This window comes from Patagioenas fasciata, chromosome 5 (genome assembly GCF_037038585.1).
Source record: "Patagioenas fasciata isolate bPatFas1 chromosome 5, bPatFas1.hap1, whole genome shotgun sequence".
NCBI classification, from domain to species: domain Eukaryota; kingdom Metazoa; phylum Chordata; class Aves; order Columbiformes; family Columbidae; genus Patagioenas; species Patagioenas fasciata.
Window position 1 is genome coordinate 65,659,332 of NC_092524.1, and position 26,557 is coordinate 65,685,888.

At 43.7% G+C, this 26,557-nt stretch overlaps 1 protein-coding gene across 5 annotated transcripts in view; it reads left to right on the forward strand.

Moving 5' to 3' along the window:
- The window catches only part of RTN1 (reticulon 1), a 121,907-nt gene extending 98,414 nt beyond the window's left edge, over positions 1-23,493 (forward strand). For 3 of the 5 annotated variants that reach the window (XM_065838874.2, XM_071809759.1, XM_071809758.1), the window contains exons 4-9: positions 18,031-18,238; positions 19,227-19,365; positions 20,251-20,320; positions 20,706-20,752; positions 20,842-20,900; positions 22,694-23,493. In XM_065838874.2, coding sequence (XP_065694946.1) covers positions 18,031-18,238; positions 19,227-19,365; positions 20,251-20,320; positions 20,706-20,752; positions 20,842-20,900; positions 22,694-22,736 — 566 coding nt within the window. In that variant the 3' untranslated portion in view covers positions 22,737-23,493. Of the gene's footprint in view, positions 1-5,803; positions 6,159-18,030; positions 18,239-19,226; positions 19,366-20,250; positions 20,321-20,705; positions 20,753-20,841; positions 20,901-22,693 lie in introns of those variants that run through there. The other 2 variants (XM_071809760.1, XM_065838875.2) reach the window with 2 other exon arrangements.
- The last annotated feature ends 3,064 nt before the right edge of the window (positions 23,494-26,557 follow it).

A 26,557-nucleotide genomic window follows, 5' to 3' on the forward strand; every position in this document is an offset into this window, starting at 1 on the left:
CACTGGTTTGACTCATGTCACATGGTCATTGCTGAAGACCTCATGATAGTTTCAGAGTTGGAGCAAAAAATGGGCATGAAGAACAGTTCTGCTAAGCAGAAAGTGAAACAGAGGTAGCAGAGCAGAAGCTTAACAAATTATCTGGAAACAATAACATGTTAATTTGTGTCATAAAGAATTGTCCTTAATATAACCTAATTACTATTTATTAGTTATTTCTATTAATACAATTATAATGATATTATTAGAAGTATTTCAATATTATTATTTATTATTTACTGATTATAATAATTAAAAATATACTTATTAGCACAATACTTCTTATCCCTGTGAACAATGCAAAAATTTTGACTGATTGTTTAAAAAAAAACCCTCAGAAACTTAGGCATTTCAAGACATCTAAAAGAAATCTCAGGGAAGCTGGAACATTATGTGACATGTCGAGACATGGGGTTTCTTTTGTTTCTGTAGTATTTGGCTCCAGACTTAAACTGCACCCATTTAAGACTGTGCTGTCTTTTTTGCCACCTTATTGAATCATTTTGTGATTGAAAGATCTGAGAAAAGAAAAAAGTAATCAATCTCCTAAGAGAAAACAACAAAGACCCAGGGCAAAAGACAGCAGAACCGTCTGTGTCCCACGTAGGCTGTGAGTAGTGATAGATCTGAAATAGCCGTCAGCATCTCCCAGCTCGTGGCCTTTTCACCTGAGTGATTCTGCAGCCCAGGAAACGTGTTGTGCAAGAACAAATTAAAGCTGGAGGGAAGGATGAGAGCAGAGCCAGGATCTGGCCCATCCCTCTGCTGTTGACAGCCTCCTCATGAAAATGTAATTGCTGGCTGCCCTTGGCTTGGAGTACTAAGGCAAAAATTTCCCATTGCTCTTTAGAGCTTCTAGACATATTAATGCAACTTTTAAAATAGCATCCCCTCTATTTTTGTTGCTAATGCTAAGAACAAATTATCTTAGAAGAAAAAACCAATGATCTCCTTTAATGCTATTGTTCTCCTAAAGTGCTAAATGTCAGGATCTTACAGCACCACGTTGCAGATCTGGTGCTGCCCTCAATGTGTCCCACGATGCATTGATGCGGAGTGGTGCAGAGGGCTGTTCTGAAAAGCATAATGAGTCCAAAGTGTCTTCAAAGTCACCGCACTTAGAGCAGAACTGGCATCGGCTTCAGCTCTATTTTTGAATTTGTTATCACTAAATATTCTTTGAAACCGATGCTGATTTGCCAGCTTGCCCTCCAGCAGGATTGTTAAGGGACAGCTCAGAAGTTTAGGGCTGTGTGGGATCCTTCTCGTGGTGGAATAGGAGGTACTTCACAGAATCACAGAATGATTGGGGTTGAAGGGACCTCTGGAGATCATCCAGTCCAACCCACCTGCTGAAGCAGGTTCACCAGAGCAGATCACACAGAATCATGTCCAAGCAGGTTTGAATGTCTCCAGAGGAGACTCCACAGCCCCTCTGGGCAGCCTGGACCAGGCTCTGGCACCTCAAAGGAAAGAAGTTTCTCCTCATATTCAGATGGAACCTCCTGTGCTTCAGTCTGTGCCCAATGCCCCTCATCCTGTTGCTGGGCACCACTGAAAGGAGTCTGGTCCCATCCTCTTGACACCCGCCCTTGAGATATTTATAAACATTGATGAGATCCCCTCTCAGCTTCTCTTCTCCAGGTTCAACAGACCCAGTTCTCTCAGTCTCTCCTCATCGGAAAGATGCTCCAGACCCCTGATCATCTTCATAGCCCACCACTGGACTCCCTCCAGTAATTCCGTGGCCTTCTTAAACTGGAGAGCCCAGAACTGGACACAGATACTCCAGATGCAGCCTCACCAGGGCAGAGTAGAGGGGGAGGAACAACCTCCCTCGACCTGCTGGTCACACTCTTAATGCATCCCTTCTTGGCCATAAACACACATTGTCGACTCATGGTCAACCTGTTGTCCATCAGGACTGCCAAGTCGTTCTCTGCAGAGCTGCTTTCCAGCAGGTCTGCCCCTAATCTGTACTGGTGCCTGGGGTTGTTCCTCCCCAAGTGCAGGACCCTACAGTTGCCCTTGTTAAACTTCATTAAGTTCTTAAAACTTCATTAGGTTCTTGAAACTTCATTAGGTCTTATGGGCTGTTTTGTCAATTCAGGTATACGTACCTAAAAAGCCTTAAATGTTGCTAACTCTGACCTCATCAGAGCTCATCAATGGTGCATAGACAGACTGGGTCACCGTGGAAGTGGGAGGACCTTTGGTTGGAAGCAAGTTAGGGCTGGAGAGCTAGTCCTGGTGCAGGGCACGTTGTGCCCCTGTAAGCAGCACATCCCTGGGGGTCCACACACCACGGCAAGGTGCCTGTGTCCTTTGCTGAGCTGCGGTCTGTACCTCATCCAGCAATCCCTGCTGGGGTGGGATTGAAAGAGAAGAGTCAGACAGCAATGCCCTACTCATTTGTAAACCTGGCCAGAGGTTTCCCTCAGTGGGAGGTTAGGATGGGCTGAAAGCAACCAGGTAACTTCATTTTACTGAGTTCTTACCCCACACATCCTTACCACACACACGGGTCATAGAACAGAATCATAGAATCATTTTGGTTGGAAGAGACCTTCAAGATCATTGAGTCCACCCATAACCTAACTCTGGCACTAAACCATGTTGCTAAGAACTTCATCTGTATATATTTTAACCCCTGCAGGGATGGTGACTCCACCACTTCCCTGGGCAGCCTGTTCCAATGCCTGACAACCCCTTCTGTGAAGAAATGTTTCCTAATATCCAATCTAAACCTCCCCTGGCACAATTTGAGGCTATTTCCTCTTGTCTTATCACTTGCTATTTGGGAGAAGAGACCAACACCCTCCATGCTACAACCTCCTTTCAGGCTGTTGCAAAGAGGGATAAGGCCTCCCCTCAGCCTTCTTTTCTCCAGGCTGAACAGGCCCATCTCCCTCAGCCATTCCCCATCAAGCTTGTGCTCCAGACCCCTCACCAGCTGTGTTACTCTTCTCTGAACTCTCTCCAGTCGTTATCTCCAGCAGAGCTACTTAACAGGCAAATACTGATGGGCTTGTGGCTGTGCCATCAACATTGAGCTGTAGGTGACCTCACTAAAACATCTTAAGATCTGTCATCATTTCAGTAATGTCCTGCGGCAGAAGGAGACTTCCCGTGGACAGTACTCTGAAGGGAAGGGAAGCAAATTCCACTTAATGCTTTTAATCTTGCTTCTATTTATGATCACAGGACACCTCTCCTCCAGCACTGCAGTATCCTGCAGCTGATGCCAAGATCTCTGACCTGTGCATGTCTCACTGTTTCAAGATCCAGGCAGTGCTGTGCTTATTTGTGCCTTCCAGTCTGCTCAGTAAATGTTTAGTTGGTTTTCCTGGTTTAGTTCTGCTGCAAAAAAGTAGTTCTTGCCCTCAGCCTATTGATGGCCAAATGCTTAGCCCTCATTCTGGCTCACTACTTACCGAATGCATAATTTGAATTCTCATTGTAGAAATGAATTTTATATCAATTGCCATTTTAGTCCTGGATCTACCCCATAGTGATTGGGATTTTGTTAAACTTTCTGTGCAAGTCTGTGTAGAAATACACACCACACTAATGCCAGGTGCTGCCTCTGTCCCCCCGCTGACTCGGCTCCTGGGATCAGCAAATGTACACTGGAGACCTTCTTAGCCCATTCGCATCTTCTTAGTAGGTTCATCTCACAGTTCCAGTCCAGTTCTGTTTCTAACTCAAATGCATCATTCTTGTTACTGGTGGTAAAGTGATGGGTTCTGGCACCCATCAGTTAAAAATAGCTCTGGAAGTAACATCGGACAGTCCAATTGTATGGACCAGGACTGAAGAGGCATTTTTCCAAATGGAAGTAAGAAGTTAAACAAGAAAACTGAAGGTATGGTTAATTTTGGTAGCCTGGGGAAGGAGATGGAGACCTGAAGTCTGGGGTAAGAAAAAACCTTACCAACAGTGAAGGAAAGGAGAAACCATCACTATTTCATACAACACTGAGATGTTAAATGTACGTGGACCACTCTTCTCTCCAAAGGGAATTTGTTTTTTATACTTGACTGAGAAATGTGGGTGACAATGAAGACTAAGCAGAGATTTTGTGTCTTCTCACTGCTGTGTTGCTGGTGGCATGTGCCCGATAGCCATGAGTTTTCATTCATGTGCTAAGTTTGAGGTCTCTTTGGCTTCTTTTTGCAGGGACTCCAGGATTTAGGAGTTCCATGTGAATTACAGCTCTGTTTTATATACACTGCGTGTGAATACAACCCCTCTTTTTAGCAAAGTCAGGAAGAACACAAAATCAAGACTTGTAACAGTGTTTGTAGGTGATTTATTATAATATCACTATATGCAATGATGACTGAAACCAGTTCTGCACCAATCAGGTAATGATTTCTCTGTTAGGGGACTGGAGATGCTGGATTCAAGCCTAGAGCAAGTCTTTTGGGAGATTTCAAAGATGGTTTTGATACATAGACAGTAGCCATTGGCCTCTGTAATCCCAGCAGAGTTTCACAAGTAAAGATTAAGATCACACTGTGGTGAATCTCTCCTTAAATTTTGACTTTCTTCTATGAGATGAGTTACCTGAGGGAAGGATAAGTGACCTACTACTGCCAGCTGGAGAAGATCTCTGTTAATTCAGGCTTTAAATACTGTTTGGTTTTGGAGCCAGAAGAATAGAGAGGTTCAAACTGTTCCCCATGCTGATGTGTACATGACCCACCGTGTCTGTGCCAGTGTCTGTTTCCATGTAAAAAAGCTAAACTCAATATGACATGGTTAAAGTCAAATTATTTCATAAACTAGCATGATCTAAAAGATTAAACAGCCTCAGAGGTCTGCAATTTGGATCATTCTACCAGTGATGACTGGACCAAGTTTGGTATGCAGTATCTCAGGTCCCTCTTCGTATTTTTGGGGCGTTTCTTTGTGATTAATAACCACCCCAAAAACTGAAAAGGAAAATAGGTTGGGTGGCTGTAAAACATTTTCTTTCTCAGTATTTGCCAAGTATGGCCATTGCTTAGTTATGATGTGTCTGCAAGTTACTTACAGTAGTTTATTGATGGGGAAACTGAGGCAGGGGCAGTATATTACTGTCAGAGAAGCATTTGGCTTGGTGCTAAAATTCAGCTATTAGTGGGCTCTCAGTTACTTATTGAGAGCAGATGCTTTTTTACAAATTGTCCTGTGTACCTGCACTCTTGCACCTCAAATCCTGGTTGATGCAGCATTTTGAGCAGCGAGAGGAGGCAGCGCTCACACCTCACACCCCAACCTGGGTGCAGCTTGTGGTGCTCAGCATCCTGGTGTAGCAGGGCTTGGTGTGAGGGGCTGGAGGGGCCGTGTGGGTCACCCCATACCTGTGGGTGCTTGTGCCTGCTGGGGGTGAAGGCTGAATCCCCGTGGTGTGGGTACCTTGCTGGTTTTTTTATGTTTCTGGAATAATCTTGAAAAAAATAGAAAAATGGGTGTTGCTCTGTTGGGGTTGGATCCTGACCTTGCTTTTCTCCTGCCTGCTCCCCAACATCACCCGGCTGGGTAGAGGAGGAGTGTGGGAGGACATAAAAACCTGAAGGGGCTGGGGGGAAATTTGTCCCTTGCAAAAAAATGAAGAAAACACCAGATTTCATCACTCTTAAGAAATTTCTGGAACATGAATAGTCACAACCATACAGCCACATAGGAAACACTGCTCACCCCCCCCACCCCCACCGTCCACCCACACCCAATTTGTTTTTATTTCTTTGCCGTCAGGTTGCCTTAACCATTTCGATGGCTTTAGGAGGCAAAGCCGCCGAGCGCAAGCTTTTGATTTGAAAAGGGACTGCATCCCCTTTTCAAAGGAGCCTGCTCCCTAGGGCAACCACATCACACCGCTGATTTGCTGCAGTAGAGACCGCAGCGCGTACAATATGCCCTCCCCCCTCCGCCTGTGCTGCTTACAGCATCAGTCCGGAGCCGAGCGGGGAGACGGGAGCGATACCCGCTAACCCACCCATGCTCGGGAATGCCTGACTGCTAACGCAGTGCCTGCGACGAGACGGACCGGCAATTCCTCAGCCCTTCCGAGATGCAAGCCAGTGCCGATTCCACCAAGATGGACTGTCTTTGGAGCAACTGGAAATGTCAGGGTATTATATCTATTCTAGTGTTGCATGCTAGAAGGACTTGCATGTCAGAGGAGGCAAAGGCAGGATCCATCCATTTTTGCATTGTTCACCTGTGGGCCTTTGCATGCTGTTTTCTCTCCCTCCCCATGAAGCTTTTGTTTGGGGGTTAATTTAAGAAAGGAAGACTAAAAGCCCTTAATTCTTTTATTTGAATGCATTTCTCCCATCTCCAGCTGTCTCACCCTGAAAGCATCCAGGATACAGAACCTTCCTTCCCACCTTACAGCTCATCCCCAAAGCATCCACCCTTGCAGGGAGCGGAATAATTTCTCATCCCTGACTCTCTCCGTGGGGCTGCTGCTGGTTTCATGATTTCATACCTTTTGGGCTTTAGGAAAGCCGGGTGACGGTGATTTTGTGCCGGCTCGGGCTCACGAGGGTTCGAGGCGGTTGCGTTGGGCTCCTCGGTGCACCCTGCCCACGGACACACCCATAGCAGGGCTTAGCCTAGCGTCGACACAAAGAAAACGCAGCTTCGGCAAGAAGTGCGATAGCACTGAGTCAACCGCGGCATTGCCACCCGCTTCATGTTTTGCTGTAGGATTGCTTTAAAAAAAAAAAAAATGATCCTTTCATTGGGCTTTTGAGCACTTCTCTGAGCCGTTCAGGGGCAAAATATTGCGATGATGATGTCTTGCTGCTGAGTAGGCGAGGGGAACAATAGCATCTCCCTTTTGGGCTTATTTTCAGCGTATTTTGAGCGGGTCGGTGTTGGCGCTGGGTGGGGCTGGCTACCTCCCCAGCCGCCTCGGACAGCTTTTCAGCCATTTTTAGTCGGCTTCACACTTCCCAGCCAGCATCCAGCCTTTGTTTTGATAAAAGACAGTCTCTGTGACGCTGCTCGGTGGGCAGATTAGAGGGAGAAAAGCTGGCGGCTGATCCTGCCGGGCAGGCTGCTGTCTGCTTCGGGCACGCTTTGTTTGAATGTATTTTTTAATTTTAAGGTGCATGTTTACGCTGAATAGACAGTACCATGGTATTGATGCTCACAATAGGGTCCCTGGGAGGGAGATTACTGTAGAGCATCGTCACATTACAGGATCCAGGATGCCTGTAGACATAGTTTTATAAATGCAGCTCAATGTAACAGAAGCCAGGAAACCTCCTTAAAGTGTTTTTCTGGATGGGAGGACATGGGGAGGTCTTTGAGTCAGATGCCTGTCTCCAGGGATCTTGATATTTTTGCAATCTTAATTCAGCATCTAATTGTATTTATGAGGGTTGTTTTTTTATTAGGGAAGATGAGTAGCTAGAAAGTAAACAGATGCACCTGTTCAATGCCAGCCTGCAGCAGCTCGAGCTTTCCATACCTTAATCAAGGGTTATGGTTTTCTATGGGATTACATGACTTGTTAAGCTTCTATGGGAGAGCTACAACCAAACTTCAGGGTCATCTGAGCTTTGCAGAAAAACTTCCTTGTTAGGCAGGGTTTGGGTTTTTTGTTTGTTTCCAAAAAGGCTCAATATTTTGCTGATCCTTAGCAAAACATTAGTTTGCTGAGTCAGATTGCTCAACCACCTGTATTTAGAGGCAAACTACATATTTTCCCTCATTATCAGAAAAAATTATATTTTTATATATTGAAAAGGGGAATAACAAAGGGCATGCTGCTATTGTTTGATTAATTATTAATAATAATAGTGGACTTTCCTTCTGCGCTCTCCTTTTTGAAACTGAGGTAGATTTGCTGAAAATTAAATGACACAATATGCCCCATGCTGTTTTGAAAAAAACCTCAGATCTGAAAAAATCAGCGCAGCTAAAATAAATCACTTGCCTCACTTTGACATCATTTACATATCTTTTTCTTGGGTGGTGCTTTATGATTCAAAAATGATTCTGCAGAAAACATGAAATAGTCCTAGAATATTATTTCTGACGGCAAAATTCTTTGATCAGTCCCAGATAAAATAGAAGAAATTTAAAATTCAGAAGAATGGAGACTAAAGGCTTGATTCATTGATTCTTTTAATATCTATTATTCATGTAGTCTCTGCCTTAACCCAGAATATCAGTTTTGTGCAAACCTGGAGTTGTATAATTTTGCCAGCTTCATTATCAACGGAATTATAGTTCCTCTCTGAAAACTCTGGAATATATCTGTGAACATAGCAGTGGCAAACACAAACCTCAGTACATACAGAGTATATTTTTACTGAAATTATGGAGATACATTGAGGATAATAGAAGTTTTAATTAATAAATAGTCAAGCCTGCAACTAGCTGTATCATTGATTTGCCCTTATAATTGGTGTAAAATTGGGTGGGGATCTTGAGAAGCTGCAGAGACACAAGGCAAAGCTTTGGCTTTGCCCCACTAAATCCATGTACTGTTATTTTGCTTGCAATGAAGGAGCTGATGCTGCTACATAGATTTAGAAATATTGCAATGTGTTTTACCTACCCATCCTATAGGTACAGCATGATCATGTCAACGGTAGATCATGATGCAGCTCAGGGGAGCGGGACAGTAATTGGTCCCTGCTGGGTATCTGATTCATTCAAACTATTATCTAGGCAGCTTTGAGGAATTGCAGCCAGCTTCCACACCCAAGTCATTTTTCGCATGGGCAGGTGATGCATTTGAAGGAGGCTGGGATGGAGCCATGCATAATGCATGGGCGTGTGGAGAAACATCTCCAAATGGGGACACTGGTTGATGTGGGCCTTTGTGTGACAACACATGGCCAGTGCCACCGCGTGACGCATCACGGTGCGCAACTTCCAGAGGGGACCTGATGGGTGAGGTGTGCCTCCAGGTTCAGGGCGTGATGGAGCAGGTCTCTGTGCCTCCAGGTTCAGGGGGTGATGGGACAGGTCTCTGTGCCTTCAGGTTCATGGGGTGGTGGAGCAGGTCTCTGTACTTCTATGTTCATGTGGTGGATGGGGCAGGTCTCTGTGCCTTCCCCAAGGACTCGGCCCACCTCAGCAGGACTCATCCCCAGCCTTGCTGGAGAGGTTTCTCTGGATTAGGAAGGTCTTTGCACACCAGCTTGGTGGAGATATTTGATGGCAGGATGCTGATCCCCATGAGTATTCTCTTTTCAACTATTTCTTCTACATGCCAGCTCTTGTGTGGTCATAAGTGACATGCTTGTTCCTGCAGATTCAACCTCCCACAAAACTTATTTTAAAAGAAAATCTGAAAGATCCAGAGAAAAAGGCCTGTGAACCATTCATAGAAATGATCCTAAATGTTATTCACATTACAATTATAACTTAATGTGGAACAGGACTGCAGACTACATCAAATCCATCTAGCTGACATAACTCCACTGGACTGGAGTTACTGCGCAGCATTTTCTTGGCAGCTGTTTCCAGACAACCAGCTTCCTTCCTTGATCAATACATCAATTGGTTTCCTAAGGATGCTGAGGATCTACATCAGCTATTCATGGCAATATTCCCTACTTCAAGACTGATGAAGGAGTTCAATGGCAATTCTATGGATGCATGCTATTAATCTATAATCTTATCAATATTTCTAAAGTTTGTCTAATTACAGCTGTTCTCATGAAAATATAACTTCAACCAGTCGCTACCTTCAGTGCTTTACTGAAAATAGTGTGGGCTGAACTCTTCGCTGGGATACACTTGTCTTGCTCGAATGAGCTTTCACTCTTTTTAGCAGCTAAATATCTGTCCCCGTGGTTGGTTTTTATGTTAGACCTTGGTAGAGTTAAATTCTTGGAACCAAGTCATCATGTGGTGTAAGCAATTTAGCTAATTGTGTCACAAAACTACACTAACTTATGAGGAACTGACTGCCCAATTTCACAGTTGATTTCCTGTGAAATTTGAATGAAATTTGTCAATTTTTTTTTTCCACTTTCAAATTTACTTTCCTTTTTTGTTGTTGTTGACGCTGCAGAAATTGTATCAATCCTGCTTCAAGCATATTCCTGTTAATGGGGATACAACTGCAAGATCAAGAGCTTAAAGTTGGAGGACAACCTCTCTTAGATGAGCTTCACACTGCTCAACTGCCAACCATTCCAATGAACACCTTGATCTCGGTGATATCAAAAAATCAGTGAGATTTCAATAGCTCTGCCAAAATGTGCTTTGCACACCTGCTGTGCCATGTCTGAATGTAAATTATTTGTTGATTTTCTTTTAAGAATAGGTAGAAAATATCTTTCAGTGGCAGAACAAGGAGAAAATTTCTGCAAAGTAAGATTGTTTTAAGGTATTCCCTGAGGAGTAATTTAGACTCTAGCAAGAGGGTGATGATGGGGCAACAGCTGAAGGCAGCTTTGGAGGGCTGCTTTTGCCTTCATTTGGTCTTTGGGAAGTGAGTTTCAGTGAGGTTTTTTTGATATCAGAAGGGTCACTCTCTCCACATTATTTTTAATTCTCACAAATAACACAGTTCTGAGCCATTCACTTTGAAAACCTGCCAATTTTCAAATGTTTGGACAGAATTAGGAAGGATCCAGGTTTGTCATTTCAGTCCAGGAGCATCTGGGAAAAATCTTAACATATTCAAGGCCAGGCTGGACGGGGCTCTGAGCAACCTGATCTGGGTGAAGATGTCCCTGCTCACAGCAGGGGTTGAACTGGATGAGCTTGGAAGGTCCCTTCCAACCCAAACCATTCTGTGATTCTATGATTCTGTGTGGATTAAGGGACTGCATTCAGGAACTCTCTTTGGTCTCCTTGGCTCCTGCTCACTTAAGGCAAAAGCAATAACATCCTCCATAGAACCTGGCCAAGGCAGGTAGTGATATGGTTTGACGAGCAGGAGGTGTGTGGTGGAGGCTTTCTCCTGCTTAAATCCTGGTCTTAAAGCATCTCTCATGTGAAAATTATAACAACCACCATTAATTAATTAATTATAATTATAATTATGCTTATAATAATAATAGTAATGATGATATTAATAATAAAAATAATAATAATTAATCATTATATACTGCAATAGATTTGTGTGCAGCACGGTTGTAGGGCTGATTTTTTTATTGCAAATCCTCTTCTGTCTACCCAAGACCACTCTGGTGCCTCACAGGAGGCAATTAGTAATTTTTTGCTCACCTCTTGATCCTGCAAATGGAGTAGGATACAACCTGGGAGGCATCCTATATAAAAATTTTCCTTTTTCCTGGTCTTATTCCTGCTCCAGTTCTCCTCTCATCAGGGTTTTGGGAGCAACAGTCTGAACTTTCAGATTGAGTCTTGGATGATAGAGTTATAAAGCTGAATTGATGACAGGAAGTTAACAGACAAAGTGTGTACAAGAGGTAAAAGTATGGAGAGATCCCTCAAGGCTGGAGATAAAGTATAAGGAGAGTTGCCTCATGAAACAGCACAGATATTCTGTCTTGGCTCTGCTGTTAATCACAGCAGTCTCTTGAAGGCACCAGATTGCTCATTAAATGGTGTATCCATCTGTATTCCATTTGAATCAGATCTGTTGTGGAGAAGGCAGAAATGGTCACATTGGACCCTTCACTGGAGTGAAGAGGGAAGGACTGGTCCTGCAGTCTGTGGTTAAAGCTGCAAACTGGAATTTCTTTGAGTGTGAGCCATATTTACTTCTATTCAAAGACTTATAGATCTGTTGTCAAATATTGTTGCAACAATGCTTCTTAAATTAGGTTTCCTGGCATTTTCACACCCAGTAGGTCTGAGAAATTACTTATGAAGTAATTTATATTTATGAAGTTATAATATTACACTACATACAGGATTAAAGGCTGTGCGTAGACAAGTTTTTCTCACTTCTCATTAATACTTATATTACATAGGGAATGAAGCTGTACAACCCATTGATTTTACCTCCTAAGTAGGCCCAGTGGGACCTTCATCGTGGGGCGGGCAGCCTGATGACATCCAAGGCTGTTATTAGTATGCTGAAGAGCATATAACCTTTTATTCAATCATTAAGGTCCATGGACCTCATTTCAAGGCTGGATACAAGGATTTTGCACATACTTTTTACTAACTTTCATGTAAATGCTGCTTGATGCATCTTCATTTTTCATACAGCTGTTGCAGTAGAGGAAAAACTTGCAAAGTCAGAAGAAGAGGTTTTCAGAGGGAGGGAGGGAGAAGCCGTGGAAGATGTGAATTGTGTTCAGTTGATCTTCATGAATTTTCTTCTTAAAATACTTGCTTTGAGACATACAATGGAAAGATCCCCATTTCTCCTACAAAAGCTTTTTTTTTTTCACGAGGCATAACCACACAGGAGTCTGAAAGCGTGAGGACATTTTAGCTACAAGTTGGTTTGGATCCTCTGTTCTCCCTCTGGGATCTCTGCTCAGGAGCCTTGGGGTGCAGCTGCACCACATCATGGTCCTCCTGGGGACCACCTAAACCACCAGAACCCGGTCCTCATGTTTCCACCAGGTTCCAAGGAGAATGGATGCAGGAGCATCACTACTTGGTCCACCCCTTGTTCACTCCTCACCTCGAGAACTGCCCTTTCCAGCACCCACATCTGTCTTCTGGCTTTTCTTGATGCCAAATATTGAGGAGCAGAAACATTTTCTGCTGAAAACCGTGATGAGAGCTGGGAGAGCTTTCAGGCATTGTATTCAGGAGCAGTTCCTTGCTGGCACAAGCATTGCATGCTGCTGCTGTTACTTCTGTTTGTCAGGTTACTTTTAGCTTGCCTCACAAACATGGGTATTTACCAGCTACTCACATTAACAAGTGGTTGCTTGTACCACAGAGTTCACCTTTGTGCATTGTTAGTCTGGGGGTTGGCCCGAAATGGAGAACTCACATTAGTTTAATGAGATGAAATTATAACATGAAGCATCGTTGAGTCACCGATGTGGCACCCTTGAAAACTTTTTATTTCAAACAGAAGGCTACTTGAGTAACATTTTACACGTTCTGCTGTCAGTTAAAAAACACAGGCAGGGGTTACTTTCAGATAAATAGCTCATCAGACACGCTTCTCCAGAAAAATTCTTCAAAGGCAGTTGCAGTGACCTGCACCACTGCTGTCTTAGAGATGTCTCGCAAGTCCTCTTTGATAAATACAAATACTTTTGAGTCTGAGGCAGTTCTGGCAAAACCCAGAGTCCTTTTATGCCTCCACAAATGAGCCAGAGCTCTGGTGTGTTGTACTGGAGAGAGTGCAAAGCGAACAACACTGCTTCCCTCCTTCCAGGAGGCTAAAGGGAGATCGCAGAAAGCTACAGCTGAACAGCTTCTGCATCTTAATGGGCATGGTCGGGATTTTAGAGTTGGGATTTTTGAAACAAAATTAACCCCAGCCTCCATGAATCTGAAGCTGATTTCAGTGCCTGTTTTTCCCAAACCCTGTTTGCAAATCCCAGCTGCAAACCTTAGGCGGTCTGAAGTTAGCACTTAGGCTCTCAGAAGTGTATCTTGCTTAGCTGGGCAGACTGACCCACTGCCCAATTTCATGCACGTCACATATCGACAGGCTCACGTGGCACCAGCCTCCTGCTTCATGCATATTCAGCGTGCGTTGCTCAGAATCGTGCCATTGTGTGGGTCTGGGTTGTGCTGTGCACACACACACTGTCTGCAACACACCAGGCGCTTGCAGAACCCTTCCCCACACCAGGACCTCCTATTCTTTCCCTATAGATTGACCGAAGCATGTAATTATTATGTCATTAACTCATGCCATGAGGGATTCCCTCTCCCCTAACTTAGGTGCAGGATGCTGTACCCACGTAAGAACCAGACTTGATAACTGTCTTAGCATCAGTGTCATCCCCAGATGCTGAGGAGGCTGGTCTGAGCCTGGGGGTTGTCTCTTTGGCACGTGAAGGAAGGATGCAGACAGCTACTCTTCCTCAAAGACTCAGACCACCATTTATATTTTGAAGGGCAATAAACCCATGGGTTCAGTGAGTGTTTGAGGGAGTTGTTTGCCATCTTAATTAGTTTTATATTAATATGAGTTTAAACTTAAAACAGACATGTAAGTGTGGTGGACAACCACATCTTTCATTTTAATTCCCGTTCAGAATAAAAAATGGGTGTGTAGGGGGTTTAAGCACCCAGTCCTGGATTCACCTGATGGTGAAGGAGCAGATTTCTCATGGTTTTGCCCCTTGGTATCTACCTACAATAACAGACACTGATGTGACAGGTATGTTTTCTCTGGTGTAAATGTTTACAGGAGAAAACAGCACCCTGAGGAAGCCAGGCAAAGGATCCCAACTAGAGGATTCTGCACCCAGTTTGCATCTGACTGCTTTTAGGGGAGATTTGTTTATGTAAGGAAATGCAGGACAAAAATAATGTAAAACCTTTTGAAGTGACTGAAGCTGCAATTGAAGGACAGAAAATGGCTCTGACATGTAGCTCAGGTGTTTTCAGCAGCATTTAAATTCCAGGGGAATTGATACAGCTCAAATCCTTGAGGCCTGTTGGCAAGAACAAAAAGTGCTTTCTCCAGGAAAGCTCACAGACTGTGGCTGGACCCCGCAAGTCTCCAATGACTTCTGGCTCTGAACTCTCCCCCTTCCCTGCCTGAGAGGTCTGCTCTGTGGTTTGGCTCATCTCCTTCTCCCTAGGGGAGGAGGAGGCAGATTCGGTTCCTGCCCTGAAAATCCTCACTTATAGAACCTAACTGACCTACTGGAGGCTGTGGGTGGAGGGGCTGTGTTTCAAGGCTGGACCCGGGCACTGGGGCAACTGTGTAAAGATCATTCAACTCGTATCTCCCTCTGTGCTGAGGTTTGTCCACCTAGCAGTTCGCACACATTTTTTTCCATGCACATGGGAGTATTTGCCTTCAGCTCTAAAAGAGGCAGGATCCCTCTCTCCCAGGTGCCATTTGGCTAGTGAAAGAGGCCAGCTGCCTCTTTATCTCCTCTCTTGTGCATGGACATGTCCCCAGAACTGTGTCATTTGGCCTCTGCCCATCTCGTTCTGGGTTGTGTCAGGTCTTTCCTTACCTGATACAACTCAGTAAATATCTCAATCATTTTGTGGCAGTAAGGGGCAAGTTTTAGTGTATACATGTACCTGGTCAAGTTTGTCTTGAGTCATGCAGCATCTTCCTTGCTGAGGGAAATGAGAAAATGCAGTTTGGCATCTCTCTGCCTGAGACTACCGCACACTTCCAGTCTGCAGGAATATGAGGCAGAAGATACTAGAAAGGATGAGACTGGGCTCAGTTGCTCATTTCAGGTCTTATCATCAATTGGCACTAACTCAGAAAACTACTGAAGTGGGCTTTTGCATTTCTTTGCTCAGCTCTCATTTGTTTGCTGATCTGCCATCTACATCCCAAGTAGTGTTTTCCCCTGGTGCGTGGCCTTTTTCATCAGCAGATGATGTTCCACGTACAGCATCCCGAGCCAGCTCACCTGTGCTCATTTCATTTAACGTGAGGGTATTGTGTGATAGAAAATGTACATATCTCAATAAGTGAGATTTTCATAAATTTCCAATACTGCCCTCTGACAGTGGAATTTTTAAGCATAAAAATGATTGAGCTGTGAATAATACCTCCTGTCCAAATGCTCGCTGGTGACAGCATGCCAGTTGCTGTGCTGTACTGCAGAATTTTGCAGCGCCTTGACTGAAAAAGGGTATGGAAAATGGTGAAAACTGCACATTTGTGATCTGGATGCCATTTTGTAAGGATGGTTTGTGAGTTGCTCACTCCAGCAAAACTCAAAACAAGTCATTTGTGGAGACCCAGTTTCCTGCATCAATACAGCTGTGTCTGACACTAAACTCCCTGACACAGGTGCATGCTCTGCCCACCTTGTAACTGCATGTTAGAGCATTTCCTAGTCCATGGTCCCGGGTTTCTGCAGGAGAGAGACATGGGCATGTGTCTGAAAAGACTCTTGCCTGGTCCCTGGCTTGTAAAGTCGGCACTCAGGACCCCAGCATGTACCACCAAGATCCCCATCCCTTGGCTTTCATGGAGTCGTAGAATCATTGAATACCAGGTTGGAAGGGGCCACAAGGATCATCTGGTCCAACCTTTCTTGGCAAAAGCACAGTCTAGACAAAATGGCCCAGCATCTTGTCCAAATGCGTCTTAGAATTGTCCAGTGTTGGGGAATCCACCACTTCCCTGGATAAATTATTCCAATGGCTGATTGTTCTCATGGTGAAAAATTCCCCTATTGTGTCCAACCAGAATCTCCCCAGGAGTAACTTGTACCCATTATCCCTTGTCTTTTCGATGTGACTCCTTGTAGAAAGGGAGTCCCAATCTTTGTAGCCACCCTTTAAATACTGGAACATGGCGACAAGGTCTCCCCTAAGCCTTCTTTTCTCCAGGCTGAACAAACCCTGTTCTCTCAGCCTTGCCTCTTACATCAGCCTTCCCAGTCCTTTGACCATCTTTGTGGTCTTTCTCTGCACCCTCTCCAGCCTGTCCACACCTTTTTTGTATAGCAGGGACCAACACTGAACTCAGTCCATAGATCTGTTCACAGGTGAAGAGCTGAACACCGACACTAAAAATATGAAAGTTATTATACTGTGTATATTGATGGAAAATATAGTAGGATGTGAGTGTTGCATGAAGAGAAAAGAGCTCAGTCATACAACAGCAATTTTTGCATTCAAGCCCATCACTTTGAAAAGCAATGCTAATATGTGTAATAGTAATGAGTAATAGTGCTCATTGACTCAAGGCAAACATTATGTGGTGACTCACAATTTTTGGAGATTAGATGATAAGAACTACCAGGCTGGATTAATTTTGTTTCTTTTTGTATTTGTGAGATTTTTTGGGGGCAGATTGCAATTTTCCTGAATTTACTCATTGTTCAGAATGATTTGACAAGTGTCATCTATGAAATCTGTTTGGCTGGTGGTGTGTTCAAGCTGTTCATGAGAACTTGTGCAGTGTGTGAAATGAGAGCTGTTTTGTTTAGATTGTCATGAGCATGTTCTTTGGCTGGATGAAGAATCGGTGTAAAGAAGTTATGGTCGCCTTTGTGGACTGAATATACAGAAACAAAATTTCACAAAATCTTGCTTATATAGTGGCTACTACTGATGGTAAGATTGCTTGCTGAAGGGGTTGTAATTAACTACATAACACTGTCAAAATTAACTGCATAACAAATGTAAAAATATATTGATTGAAAATGGTTTTCTGCACTTGCTTTGTTCTGAATAACACTTCCCATAGATCTAGACAAGGAAAGTTATTGAACAAGCAGAAAAGGGGTTTTTTTAATATGTCTGATATGGTGGTATTTGCAGTAGCAAAAGGGATTTATTCTGTATTTTAAGGTCCCATCTGAAAAATGGTTTCCTACTCATGTACCTATTAAGCAGTGGTAAAACCAGTCTTTTCCTTTCTCAAGGCTTAAGAAATAACAAAAACCTATTGTCAGATATTTGAGTGGGAACATGGTTTATTGTGGCTAACCCCAAACTTTCTCATTCATTTATCAACAACCAAAATTTGAAAATGCTTTGATCAAGCATTTGGCATTTGAACTTGTAGCCAAACAATAAAATAAAATAAAAAACTCCAGTTTGCAGAATAGCTAAATGCAAATTAGGGTAAAAAATTCCATACAACCCTTGCAACAACACGAACCCCAGCTTGCTTTTGTCTTGCTGCTGTAAGGGACCCACCATGCTGCAGCTGGAGATCTTCATCCATCTTCTCTAACCCAGACACAGATGCATGAAATACCAGGATTTCAAGTAGGTTATCAGTTGTCATTTCCTCAGTGTGTTGCTGAAGTGACTTCGGTGCTTCTGTTGAGGAGTACCTGTCGATGCTGATGTGAGCAGGAGCATCGTTCCTCCCTTCACCCTCCTGCAAGAACTTTGAGCATCGCAGCGGCCATGGTGACCATCCTCGATGCCCTTCCAGCTCCTGCCTTTAACATGTTGGTCTTCTCTCTCCAGCTATCGACCTGTTGTACTGGCGTGACATCAAGCAGACAGGGATCATGTTCGGCAGCCTCCTCTTGCTGCTCTTCTCCCTGACCCAGTTCAGCGTCGTCAGCGTTGTGGCTTACCTGGCCCTCGCCGGCCTCTCAGCCACCATTAGCTTCAGAATCTACAAATCGGTCCTACAGGCTGTGCAGAAGACGGACGAGGGCCACCCCTTCAAGTGAGTGATTTGCAGTCAATGCCAGGGGCCGTTTATCTTGCGAAGGATCCACTCCCAGTGGCAATTCACGTTGCTTTTATACTGGATAAAATTATTTTCTTGTTCATAACAGGGGAAATAATTTTTTCTGTTGTCCGGTGTCTCAAGAGCTGTGAGGCTATGTTGGCTCAGATCCTGGGGAGAAAACAAATAAATAAATAATAAAAAAAAGAAAGCAACACAAAAGCCATCATCCTCTGAGATGTGGGTATTTTTTTCCTGAAATTCAAAACATCCAGAAAATTTTAAGCAAACACAGAGAGAGTTTCATTAGAGCTACTGATAACACAGTATCTCTGCAAGCAGGAAGGGTATTGTTTCTGGGCACACTCTTCTGGGTGTAGAAGGAAACTATTTCTATGTTTTCTCCAGCACTGCTTGGCTGTGATGTGACAATCCATCACCCCAGGGGCTGGTGCCAGTGCCAATATGGTGCCCTCCCCACCCTCCTTGGGGTGGTTTGCTCCAGGACAGCAGACATCCCTTCTCCTCTGCTGTGCCAACAAGTTGGTAAACCAGGTCACGGATCCGACCTGGTTTGCAAACACACATACTGAACAAAAGTCTCTTTGTGGTGCTGCTCCTTCTGTTTGACTTGAGCAGCATTGTTGCACAGAAGGTTGTGGGGAACCCTTGTCCCCCCAGCTGGGATTGGCATCCCCATTTGCATGGAGTGAAGAGAGAGATCCCATCAAGACCAGGGTCTGCGTGGGGAGAGGGCAAGGCTGGAGGCAAACAGCCCTGCGTCAGCCTGCAATTGCCCGAGGAGATGGGTCACGCAAGGCAAAGACAGTGTCTGGTGGCTCTGTGCCTTCAGGAAGGGGGACACATTGCTCCAGCACAAAGAAATTAGGTCAGGGGAGGACAGAGTGATGGGGCAGATGGGCACGAGCATGAACAGCAGGTGAACCTGGCCAGGTTTGTAACTGGACCTGTGTTTTTATGGCAGAGCCTACTTGGAGATGGAAATGAATCTTTCACAGGACCAGATTCAGAAATACACAGACTGTCTCCAGCTATACGTGAACAGCACAGTCAAAGAGCTGAGGAGACTCTTTCTCGTTCAGGACCTCGTGGATTCTTTAAAAGTAGGATTGCTTTAAATATTTTTAACCCCTCTCTAGAGGATCAGTCTACATCTCAAAGTACTGCTTCCCATATTGACGGTGCCATCATAAACCTAGTTTTGTATAGCTCCAAATAGAAAAGCTGCTCTCCTTTTTAATTTACAAACTGCTTGTTTCCAGCCGTTGAGAAGTTTGGCAAACTGCTTTTGAATGTATTGATCTGTAATACAGGAATTATAAAAGTTGTAGGAGCAGCTTAGCACCACTGTAGTTCTAGAAGCATCTCTGTGTCATGCTTTCTATGACTTTGCCACAAAATGGTGTATTCCCTGCTAGTACTTGTGTTAATTTAGATTTCCTCTAATTTCCTGCTATGGAGGAAAGTCTTCTTTCCCTCCCTGCTGAGATATTTATTTTCAGCCTTACACCCTGGTAGGTGTTCTTCAGAGCAAAGGAAAGATCATTGAGAGAGAAGGCTTTAGGGTTAGACTCCTAAATTACTGAAGAGTTTTAGAAAAACATACCCATCTCCCAGCCTCGAGAGTTTTCAGTCATGGGGGTTATCACTGTGGGGCTGTCATTAACCTGTGTGGGATGACCCCTGACATCATTAAAATGGGATGCAGAAATCTGCCTATGCCATGCTCAATGCAGACCCCTAAATGTATGCAATTAAGCTCTAGATATACATGAAAGCTCAGCTAAGAGGGTTAGAAGCAGTGAAGAGCATAATGGAGGATGGGGTCTATACACCCAGAAAAAGCACCTAGTTCCTAATGTGTCTTACTTAACAAGGCCCCTTACACATTAGAAAAGGCTAATGTGCTATTATCTTAGCTAGTTAAGTGCACTAATTTCTTCTTATGCTGGCACCGGAGGTGATGTAATGATCAGTCTTTAATTTAGTTTGCAGTACTAATGTGGCTGCTGACTTACGTGGGAGCCCTCTTCAATGGCCTGACTCTTCTGATAATGGGTAAAAATTAACATTTCTTTTAAAATCTATTTTTAATTTTAACTCCCTCGTGGTATCTACTTAGACAAAACAGCCTATCCTCATTGTGCCTTCCCTACAGTTAAACCATCAACTTTTATTTTCCTTTCCACTAGATATTCATTATTCCCATTACACCGTCCCTCATGCTAGAACTAATTTGTGTTTTACGGTTTTGCAGCTACTGGTCCCAGAGCAATGGGAAATTCCATATTTGGGAGGTTTGAGCAAAGTTCATTTTTAATACAAAGATCCCTGGTGGATCAGCTGACCGGGTGGCATGATACGTGTTTGTCACAGAAGTAGGTCTCTTCTCTGGAGGGATCTGGTGGGCAGGAATCTAATAGTGTGCTCTTTTTCTCCTCAGCTGTGGTGTCAATGTTTACTCTCCCTGTTGTATACGACAAGTACCAGGTAAGTCTGTCTGCATGGTGTGGCTGGGTTTCTGGGTGGTTCTGCCTTGTTGATCCCTGGTTGACTTGTTCTCCTTTTGCTCTTTGCAGGCACAGATTGACCAATACTTGGGACTGGTCCGGACCCACATAAACACTGTTGTGGCAAAGTGAGTTCAGCAGCAGACTGGACCAAAAGTCTTGCTGTGAGGTTGTGGTTCACTGGGGGTGGCTACGAGCTGGGTGGTCCTGAGGACACCATGCCCTGTCGTGTTCTCCCCGACTCATGGCATGGAACCATAGAATCATAGAATCATTTTGGTTGGAAGAGACCCTTAAGTTCATCAAGTCCAACCATTAACCTAACTCGGGCACTAAACCATGTCCGTAAGAATCTCATCTACATGTCTCATAAACCACTCCAAGGATGGTGACTCCACCACTGCCCTAGGCAGCCTGTTCCAGTACTTAATCCTTTCTGTGAAGCATTTTTTCCTAATGTCCAATGTGAACTTCCTCTGATGCAACTTGAGGTCATTTCCTCTTATCATGTCACTTGTTCACCAGCTTCATTGCCCTTCTCTGAACTCTGAACTCGTGGTGTGAAGGAGCCTGTGGGAGGGCAGATCCCCAGAGGAACACGGTCCTCAGCTGAGTGCAAACTGAGCAGAGCTGTGCCCCTACATCCTTCTCTCCCATCTCCTGCCCAACCAGGGACTGATGTCCATACTTTTACCTGGCCAAGACAAACCAGAGGAATATGTTAACTCCCTTCCCCACTGGCCACCCCCAGCATGGGTTTTTGCATTCAGGGACTGTGTCCTTTAAAGTTAATAACACCGCTAGTGAATAAAATGGGAATTAGAACACTACCCTGTTACAGAAAGAAAATACCTGGAAGCATCATGGTCTTGAGTGTCTCAGACCACCATGGAATGTGCAGAAGACCTGGATGAAATTTTTGGTGCAGTCTGCTCTAGTTCCTAATGCGTTACCTGTATCACAAGCTTTTGTGGGATCTTTAAGGGCACAGTGAGGGTCTAAGCATAGTTCTCGATCCTTGAGAATTACTGAAGTAGGATGGCTGGACTGGAAGGTAGATCCATGCATCTCAGCAGTTTATATCTCTGGCTTTGCAAAAGTTGACTGAATAACACGTATCCAATGGAAAGTAACAAAATGGTGAGGTGCAGAGAGCAAGTGACACACAAGGAGATGCTGAGGAAACTGGGTTTGTTTAGCGTGGTGAGGAGGGAGCTAAGGAGCATCTCACAGGAGCCTATCAATACTTGATGGGAAGTTACAAGGTGATGGAGCCAAACACTTCTGAATAGTGGCACATGTTATAACCAGGTAAATCCAGCTTAGGAGGTTGATGTTGGACATCAGGAGAAACTTCTTCACTAGGAGATTAGGACAGCACTGGAGCAGGCTACGTGGGGAGGTACCAGAACCTCCTTCCTTGGAGGTTTTCAAGATGCAGCAAGACAAAGGTGTGGCCAACCTGATCTAGCATTGGTGATAGTCCTGCCTCAGGTAGGAGTTTGATTCAAAGGCTTCCAGGAGTCCTTTCCAGCCAGTATTTCTGTGATTCTGCAAAACAGTTAGACTTGGGTGGGACCAAAAGTCTGTACTCAATATTCTTTCTTTAAACTTCCTTCCTGGCTTCCAATAGACCATAGATCATTGTAGGACAATGAAGCTGGGAAGCATATCACTGAGCATCTCCCATGGTTACATGAACCATCAAAACCCGGGCCATTTACGACTGGGGCCTGTAAGAACAGACAGATAGGCATCACCCCTTTTCCTCATTAGTGTCTAATCCACCGGTTGAAACAACACACCAAACACAAGCTAAAGAGAAGATTGTCCCTGGCTAAGCTTCCAAGTGGGGATCTGCTGGGATTGAATATCAGCTTGACCATATAATCCTTCTGTTTTTTTTCTTCTTTATTTCTAGGATTCAAGCTAAAATCCCAGGTGCTAAGAGAAAGGCAGAGTAAAGCAGACATCAAAAATTCGTCGACTGTAGTAGTGAATAATGGGGAAATCTGGAGTGAAACAATTCTGTTCTCACACTTTACTGCAAACTTATTGTTCTTATTTTCTCGACACCATAATATTAGAAACATAAAATTCGGAAGCAGTGCTTTTCCCCTGCTGCTTCTGCACTTAGAATATTTGCAATCACTTGTGTCAAGCACTAAAGTATAGTAAAGAGAAAAGTGTACTAGATGTGGTTTTTTGTGTTGCTTATAAAGTGCATGATGGTGAGAGCCTAAATAATATTGACCTTTTTTTATTTTATTTTTTTAGTGTTTTTCCTTCTTCTATTGGCATTGCTTCTATAACTTTTAATGTTACATGTGGCTAGGGGCTTTCCTGCTTAGCGCACCGATGCAATAGTTAAAATTGCTTCTACGTCACTGGGTTGCTGGTTGGATTCATCTTTATTAACTATATAGAATTGTAGACTGATGTTTTAGTGTTTTCCAGCACAAATAAAATGAACAGTAATCGGTACTTATGGTAATCAGTTTTGTATAACTCAAAAAGGTGAAAAGAAAACCCAGTACTTTTGTCGTAAGGGATTGACAGGCTGATTTACATGTATGGTAACTGGAAAGTTACAGCATGTTAAATTTATTACAATTTGTATTACATTCTCTGTAGTTCCTAATTGACTTAATTATGGACTCTGAATATTTGCACTTATGTACTTGATACCGAATGCAGAAATAAATGTTACTAAATGTAAAAGTTCTCCTTCTTGTTGCCACTGGGATTATCTTGACATTTGCAAACTGGACACATAATGTGCAAAGAAGCATTTTCTCTCTGTCTCACCTCTCATGATCCACACATGCTTCACCCTTACAAAATGGTAAAGTCCAACAACCAGATCGCCTGTAGTACATAGCTCATCTATCAGTTTCACATCTTGATGAGGAAAGAACAGAAATAAAAGATCTTTGCACATAGTTTGTTTTTTCGGTTGGTGTTGTTAGCAAATAAAAGGAACGTGAATCGTTGTGTTTTCCTCCATTTGCACCTTGTGCAAATCATAAGCAACACACTATGGGAGGGGTCAGCACAACACAAGGACTTTTTAGTTTCCTTATCTTCATGTTACTCTCTTATCCAAAGCTGTATTTGAAATCTGTTTTAAACCTTGGGACTGATACTGAACTCAGAGGCTGGGAACTGAATTAAACCTTTACTTTCCGTCAAAGGTGAAGGCTTTTAAATGTTGGTGTTTGTTGTTCACGGACCATCAGACAGGAGAAACAGCTGTTGAACATTATCTGAAGTGCTTCAAAACAAACAATCAGTTTAGTGCTGAACGATTTACCCGTTTGTGGAACGTACCCATGACAAATCTTTATTATACAAAAAAAAAAAAGTGAACATAAAAACATTTTCAGCCAAAACAAAGTTTTTCTCTTTTTCTATCACAAAAGTTTTTATACAGAACTTATTCTTTTCTACAAACATCTAGATCCTTACGCACTTATCCCAGCTTTCTGAATTGAAGTCATTCCTTCGATGAATTAATTTAATTCGCCTTCATCTCACTTTCCCATGGACATGGTGACCTTTGTCCTAGGTCAGGCTACAGTTCTGTTTGGCTGTGTATAAATGTACAACCCAAATGCACATGAGGGTTGGTAGAAACAGTGGTATGTCTGTGGGATACTTAATTCTTATGAGGAGTCTCAAATACCCTTAATTTAATATTTAAACATTGTTCTTTGCTCTTATTTAAAAATACTAGACTGTCTTTTAAACATCACCTGTAGCTAGATATGAACACTTTTTCTCAACGAAAAACGGAATGCCTCAATATGATATATGTTGCTTTTGATCAATTCGAATATGTTTTTTTGGAGTGTGCAGTTTGCAGCCAGGAGTTGAAATTCAACACCTACCTCCAGCATTAGCTGCCTCTTAACACGTTCCTACGAGTGCATTCAAATGGCCAGTGTACTCCCTGTATCTCTGAGGGAGACAGCACAGCCCGTGTGAGTGTCCTTGAGAATAAAGACTGATCTTCAGAGCTCTCATTACTTACCAGATGAGTACGTGGGTCCAACAGGTTAATTTTGAAAACGTGCGCATTTAATGTTGCATCCCACTGGTCCCGCAAACGTGTTCTTTCCCAGCATCAGCAATGCGGTTATATCCAAGAGCAGCCTTTTGCAATGCCGAGCCCTAAGCAGGATAAGAAGGCTCCATCTCCCGTATACTTGGAAATCACATGAAAGAAAACCTTGTGGCAGAGTCCAAATACTCTGAAGAGCCTAAATCAATAGAGACCAAGACTCACATTCTTGTCTGATCCAGCATCCCTCTCTCTCACAACCCACAGCCCTTCACTCCAAGCCATCATCTCCTTGACCATACCCCCTCACACTCACCTCTTCAACCCATACCTTTCTCTCTTTTCTCATGTCCCACCATTCCAACCCAGCTCCCAAACTTCCTTGCAGTCACACTGACTTTCCATGAACTTGGCAGTCACGACCTGCAAGTGGGCAAGTGCTGCTGAGCAGCTGAGATAGGTTAACACGGGTAGGACCAGTTTGGAAGACCACGCTGGGACGTACCTGAAGCAGAGGTGTTCAGCCAGGGCTTGGATTGCTTGTGCTGCCCATGGCCGCTATCACCTTACTGGGATGACAGCAGCACTGTCTGTGATACCTTTGAACATGGAAGCTTGGAGAAAGCCATCAAGCCCAACGCTCCATAAGTCTTGTTTGCAAACCTCTGGTAGCTCATGGTCCTGCTATACAGCTTGCAATGCCAGAGCCCTGTGCAGATAGGGAGTGAGAGCTTGTGATGCCTTTGGTATTCCCCGATAAGTCTCATTCACAGAGACACACCATGGAGAGGGGCTATATCTCCATCTTTTTTGGTTTTCAAAAAAGTGAGGAAAAAAGAACCAACACTGAGCTCTGTTTTAAAATATTTTAGTGTGATTACAGTAGATGGCTGAAGACACCACAATGGTTGCACCCATGGATGAGCTGTGCTCTGAGGTAAACAAGCTGTAAAGCCCTTTTGTTTCTGATCTTCATTTGCATTCAAAGTGAAGAGCAGCTGTAGAGAAGTTTGACCAGTGAAAGCTGCAAACTTGTGAGGTTTTCTAACAGGTGAAACCTGGGAAGCAGCTCACACAGACTGAGTAAAATGGTGGAGGAGAGAAGAGCATCACACTAACATTTTGTCTTCAGATGTCCTTGCCAGAAGAACCTGGACATCACATCACTGGTGCTTCAGGAGTCAGGTTGTTCTCCTAGTTCAAAGGCTGCTTTAACAAGACATACAAATGTATGGATGTTTTGAAGACCCACCTAACGGAGTGAGGTTTTTCAGGTGGTTGGAGTTCGGTGTGTGCTACATACCTTGCCCAAGCAGTGTCTCTGGGTAGTTTGAGATACTGATATTCCCTTTCTGGAGAGGAATATGAGATGTTTCTAAAGTGGATGCCTCAGCTGCAAGGCTTCTTTAGATACAAGGACAGGTCTGGATGAGGCATTTCCATGGCTGAGAACTGGCTGGCTCGTGTAAAGAAACTGTGTTTTGAACTGCTTGACGTGGTGCTGCCTTCCAAAGAAAATAACAGGTCTTCCTGCTGAGCTTATCTTCAAAAGCCAGCCCAAATGGCTGTGCTAGTTTGAACTGAAACCAATTTAAATCTGGCTTGGGGATATGAAATCAGGAGTGGTGTGCTGGCAGGAGAAAAAAAATTGTTAGAATCTCTACAACTACAAATGTGTCTTTTTTAGGCTGTATGACTTTAAAATATCTTCTTTGTGGTTTC